The 5,239-nt window shown below is 40.9% G+C and overlaps 1 protein-coding gene across 1 annotated transcript in view; it reads right to left on the bottom strand.

Annotated features, from left to right (window-relative positions):
* Swap70 (SWAP switching B-cell complex 70kDa subunit) overlaps window positions 1-4,454 on the bottom strand; it is a gene marked incomplete at its 5' end in the record, with an annotated part of 59,096 nt that extends 54,642 nt beyond the window's left edge. The window contains 1 exon segment of the mRNA XM_013512023.1: window positions 4,314-4,454. Within this exon segment, the coding sequence (XP_013367477.1) occupies window positions 4,314-4,454 (141 nt within the window).
* Between the last annotated feature and the right edge of the window lie 785 nt (window positions 4,455-5,239).

Raw genomic sequence — 5,239 nt, 5'->3', positions numbered from 1 at the left:
GCGTACACCACTACACCTAGCTTGATAAATCATTTTACTGCAATATAATGCTTATGTCATAAAATTCACCCTTTTAAAGTGTACAGTGTGATGGGATTTAGTAGACAGCCATAAAACTTCACAATCACCACTATCACAAACATTTCCATCATCCCCAAAAGAAATTCCAGGCCCATTAGTAGCCACGTGGCATTTCAACCTCCCAATGCCCCCAGCAACCTCAGTTGCCCTTTTCTCTCTCTTTGCCTGTTTGGGACATTTCACATACACAGAATCATACATCATGCAGCGTGTGTGAGTCTGGTTAAATCTTACATCTCACTACATGTAGCTTACCTCTTTTTCCTAGCAAAGCATGACCACACAACATTGTGATCATAGTTAATATAATGTAGCGTGCAGGTACTTAAATTGCTGAGAGTAGGTTTTAAGCATTCTCACTGCAAATAAATGGTATGTGAGGTAATGCACACATAACTTTGATCTGGCCATCCCACAATGTACACTCATTTCAAAACACCATGTTATACACTGTAAGTTTATATAATATTTTTATTTGTCAATTTAAAAATATACACAAAGCAAGGGAGGAAAGCACATTTAAGACAAATCTAGTATCTCTGGCAGGGAAATACTTTGAAAACATCAACTGGGTGTGGTGGCATGCCTGTAATCACAGTACTTTGAAGGCTGAGGCAGCAGGATTACCATGAGCTAAACAGTGAGTTCAAGGCCAGCCTGAACTACATGGAGAGACTCTGTCTCATTAAAAAAAAAAAAAAAAAAAAAAAAGCATATATTAACACAAAACTTAACACACATACAAATCAGGAAACAGCATTGTGAGGCTGATGGCAAATAACAGATGTAGATACAAAAAGTACTATATATTGGGAGGCTGAGGCAGAACCATCACTAGCTCAAAGTCACCCTGGGCTTACACTGTTTGTTTTTTGTTTGTTTTTCGTTTTTATTTGAGATAGGGTCCCACTATGTAGTACAGGCTGGCCTTAAACCTAAATCTTGGTGAGAAAGAGAAAGAAAGAAAAGAAAAGAAAGAAAAGAAAAGAAAAGAAAAGAAAAGAAAAGAAAGAAAGGAAGGAAAAAAAGAAAGAAAGAAAGAAAGAAAGAAAGAAAGAAAGAAAGAAAGAAAAAAAAGAAAGAAAGAAAAGAAAAAAAGAAAGAAAGAAAGAAAGAAAAGAAAGAGAGAAAGAAAGAAAGAAAGAAAGAAAGAAAGAAAGAAAGAAAGAAAGAAAGAAAGAAAGAAAGGGGGAGGAAAAGAAAAGAGAAAGGAAGGAATCTTAAAGAATATTTTGTTACAGTATTTTCCAAATAACTAATTTAAATTACTATTATAAATGTTAATCACTGTACTTTGTTTTTATATTTTAAAAAAAGCACTAGCCAAGCATGGTTGTGCACATCTGTAACCCCAGCCCTCAGGAGGCCGAGGTAGGAAGATCTGTGAGTTCAAGGTCAGCCTGCACATATACTAAGATCTTCTCTCCAATAAAAAAATCTAAATTTCATTCCCCACTATTGTGAAAAAAACACTTAAATACATTTTAAATTTATTTATATATATATACATATATAATAAAAATTTGAAGAAATCATAGAAAAATATATAAATAGTTGTGAAAATTAATAAAAGAAAGAAAATACTAAACAAGAAAATACCTTTTCTTAAGGTATTTTCTTTGTTTTTTTTTTTCGTACCAGGAACCAAACTCAGGACCTTGGTCTTGCCAGGCGGGCGCTTATGCCACTGAGTTATATCCCCCCCCTTAAGGTATTTCCTTTTCAATTTAAAAGTATTGCCGGAAGGGCGGGGGATTTAGCTCAGCAGCACAGCACCTGCCTGGCAAGCGTGAGGTCGTGAGTTCAATTCCCGGTACCGGAGAAAAACTAAAAAAGTAAATAAATAAATAAATGAAGTATTGCCAGAAAAAAAATAAAAAAATAATGTATTGCCCGGCGTGGTAGTGCACACCTGTAATCCCAGTAAGCAGGAGGCTGAGGCAGAAGGATTGCTGAGTTTGAGGTCAGCCTAAGCTACATAGTGAGTTTAAAGTCAGCCTGAAATACAAAGTGAGACCCTATATCAAAAAGAAAAGTATTATCAATGCCAAGCATGTTGGTACACACAATAATACCAGCACTCATGAGGCTGAGGCAGGAATCGCCACTCTGAGGCCAGCCTGGGCTACAGAGCAAATTCAGTGCTGGCCTGGACTACATAGCAAGACCCTGTCTGAATGAATGAATGAATGAATGAAGTATTATTGTTACCCTCTGAAAAGCATTTTGTTAAAAATATCAAAAAACATCATGGCTGGTGTTATTAGAAGGTAAGAGTAGGACTTCCACAGCTTTTGAAATGAGAATTACCTTCACACCTAAACTAAATGTAAGACCTGGAAAGATAACACTAAGTATTAGTAGGAAAAACAGAACCAGGGATACAGCTCAGTGGCACAAGCGCCTGCCTGAAAAATAAACTGCAGAAGCACATGTATAGGATGATCCTACTCATACAGAAACAAAACACCATGTGTGTGTAAGAGTGTGTGTGGGTATCTGCGTATAATTTTAAAAAGTTCTACCAACCAAGCACAGTGGCACAGCCCTGTAACCCAACTACTCAAGAGCCCGAGGCAGGAGGATCATAATCTTGAGGCCAGCCTGGGCTATACAGAGAGATCCCATCTCAAAAAAAAAAGAAAAAAGAAAGAAAATACTAAACAAACAAACCAAAAACTCTACAAAGATATTCACCAAACAATGGCTACTCTTGGAGAATCAAACTAGTAAGTAAAGGAACAACAGTCACTTTTTATATCACATATTTCTCTACTAACCACCTGTTTAATAGCAAACTTGTACCACTTTTCATAACTTTTTTTTTGTCTTTTTGAGACAGGGTCTCACTATGCAGTTCAGGCTGGCCTTGAGATCACTGTGTAGCCCACGCCGGGCTCAAACTCACAGCAACCTCCTGCCTCAGCTTCCCAAGTGCTGGGATTACAGGCATGCACCACTACACCTGGCTTTTTTGTAACATTTTAATCACCAATTAATAAAATTTATTTATATGTACCAACAGTTTATATTATTTGTTGTTTTGTTTCGTCTTAATTTTGGGGGGTTTCTTTGTTTGGTTTTTTTTTTTTGGTCTTTTTGAGACAGGGTCTCACTGCACAGTTCAGGCTGCCTTCAATTCACTATGTAAAAAAAAAAAAAAATTCACTATGTAGACCAGGCTGGCCTCGAACTCACAGTAATCCTCCTGCCTCAGCCTCCCAAGTGCTGGGATTACAGGAGTGCGCCACCACCGCCCAGCTGTTTTGTTGTTTTGTTTAGAGACAGGATCTTTAAAGAAAAGAGAGAGACAGAGAGACAGGATCTTGCCTGTACCCCAAGATGGCCTCAAACTCGAAGTGATCCTCCTGCCTCAGCCTCCAGAGTGCTGGAATCATAAGTATGCCCCACCACTCCCAGCTAGATTATTTGATTCTTTTCATGTATTACATTCAAAATTTGGAAAGGAGGGGAGAAGCTGCCCAATGGATATGAAGCTACAGTTAGACAACAGTAAGCTCCGACAGGCAGCAGGGTGACCACAGACAGTGATAAGGTACTTCAAAAAGCTGGAAAAGGAGATTTTTAATGTTGTCATCAAAAGCAATGAAAAGTGTTTGAGAAGACTGCTTGAACCTGACTTAAGCATTAAACAACATACACATACATGTATGGAAATCTCACAGGGTACCCCATAAATTTGTACACTTTTATGTTTTTTATGTATCACCTACTCTAAATTTTTAAAAAATTTACATGTGAAGTACATTTACACATATGTAAATTTTTAATAAAAAAGGAACATGACAGAAAATTCAATAGGTTTTATTTGGGTTCTTAAACATGATAGGATTTTATAAAATCTTTCCTCAGAATATAACTTAGAGGCAGCATCCAAGTGGTCCCTTGAATAGTCTAAGCTGGAAAGCCCGCAGGGTAATTTCCAGACAGTAAAGACGACTGTCACCCCCTCACACTCACACTCAACGCCTTCACACCCACGCTCTCACACTGTCGGGACCCAGGGAACCACGTTTTTCAAAATGAATACAGCTCCCTGAGAAAGGACTCGCAGAAGTGAACATAAAGCACGGCCCTCATCGCCAAGGAACGAGCCCACGCCATCAGCGCCTTGCGCTCACCCTTCCCCCGTGGTCGCCTCGCACCTCGGCCCCGCACCCACCAGACAAACACGAATCAGGCACAGCAAGGCCCAGGGGCTGGGGTCGTACCTTTTCCAGAATGAACTTGTTTAAATACGGCATGTAGCCCTGATTGGAGACGGGCCCTTCATCATCATCGCGGAAGTGCTCTTCCAGGGCCACGGGGTCGTGAGGAACCTTCAGCACCGTGCACAGGTTATGGGACAGCACCTGGGGGAGGAAAGAGTCGTGTAAAGACATCCACTTGCTAAGGCAGGACACATGCTCTCTGGGAGCACCACACACCGCTCTCCACCCTGGAGGAAAGGCGGAGGGTAAACTCGTGCACCTCGGGGCTGAGTACTGCTCCGTGCCAGCCCTACTCGCTGCCCAGGAACCTCACACTCTGTCCCCAGTGTGGGTTCCCTTCCAACAAGTCCATATGGCACCGCTGCCATGAGGTGGGCCCGGTGCGAGGCCTGCAAGTAACACTCCTTGTAGTCCGTTAGTAACTGGCCCACATTCAAAAGAAAGGGACGAGGCCAGAGAATGTGTTTCAAATTCAGCTTTTCTAAGTATAGCAGGGTCAGCTTATTAGAGCTTCTCTAGACAAAGAAGCTGGCACTGGCAGCACCGCCAGACACCGCCAGGACCTCTCGGGGCTTCGGACTGCTCGTTTACTAAGCAGAAAGGACCAGATTAATACATAAACATAGCAAATGGGGTTTTGGGGGGGGCGGGATTGTTTGTTTTTTGGTACTGGGAATCGAACTCAGGACCTCGTGCTTGCCAGGCAGGCACTTGTGCCGCTAAGCTATATATACCTCTAGCCAAACATAGCAAATGTTAATGAGCAACCGCTAAACGTCCAAACATCTCTGCCATTCTATGACTATAGGTTAAATGTCAACACAAGTATAAAAGAACACAGACATAAAAAAGAAATCAAGTCTGGGTTAGAAACAGAAAAATATATCTGAGGTTGGGAAGGGCCAAGAGAAAGGCGGAAAAAGGAA

This window comes from Chinchilla lanigera, unplaced genomic scaffold (assembly GCF_000276665.1).
Source record: "Chinchilla lanigera isolate Chin_1 unplaced genomic scaffold, ChiLan1.0 scaffold00013, whole genome shotgun sequence".
NCBI classification, from domain to species: domain Eukaryota; kingdom Metazoa; phylum Chordata; class Mammalia; order Rodentia; family Chinchillidae; genus Chinchilla; species Chinchilla lanigera.
The sequence above is the reverse complement of the archived record's forward strand: the minus strand, read 5'-3'. Positions and strand labels throughout refer to the sequence as shown.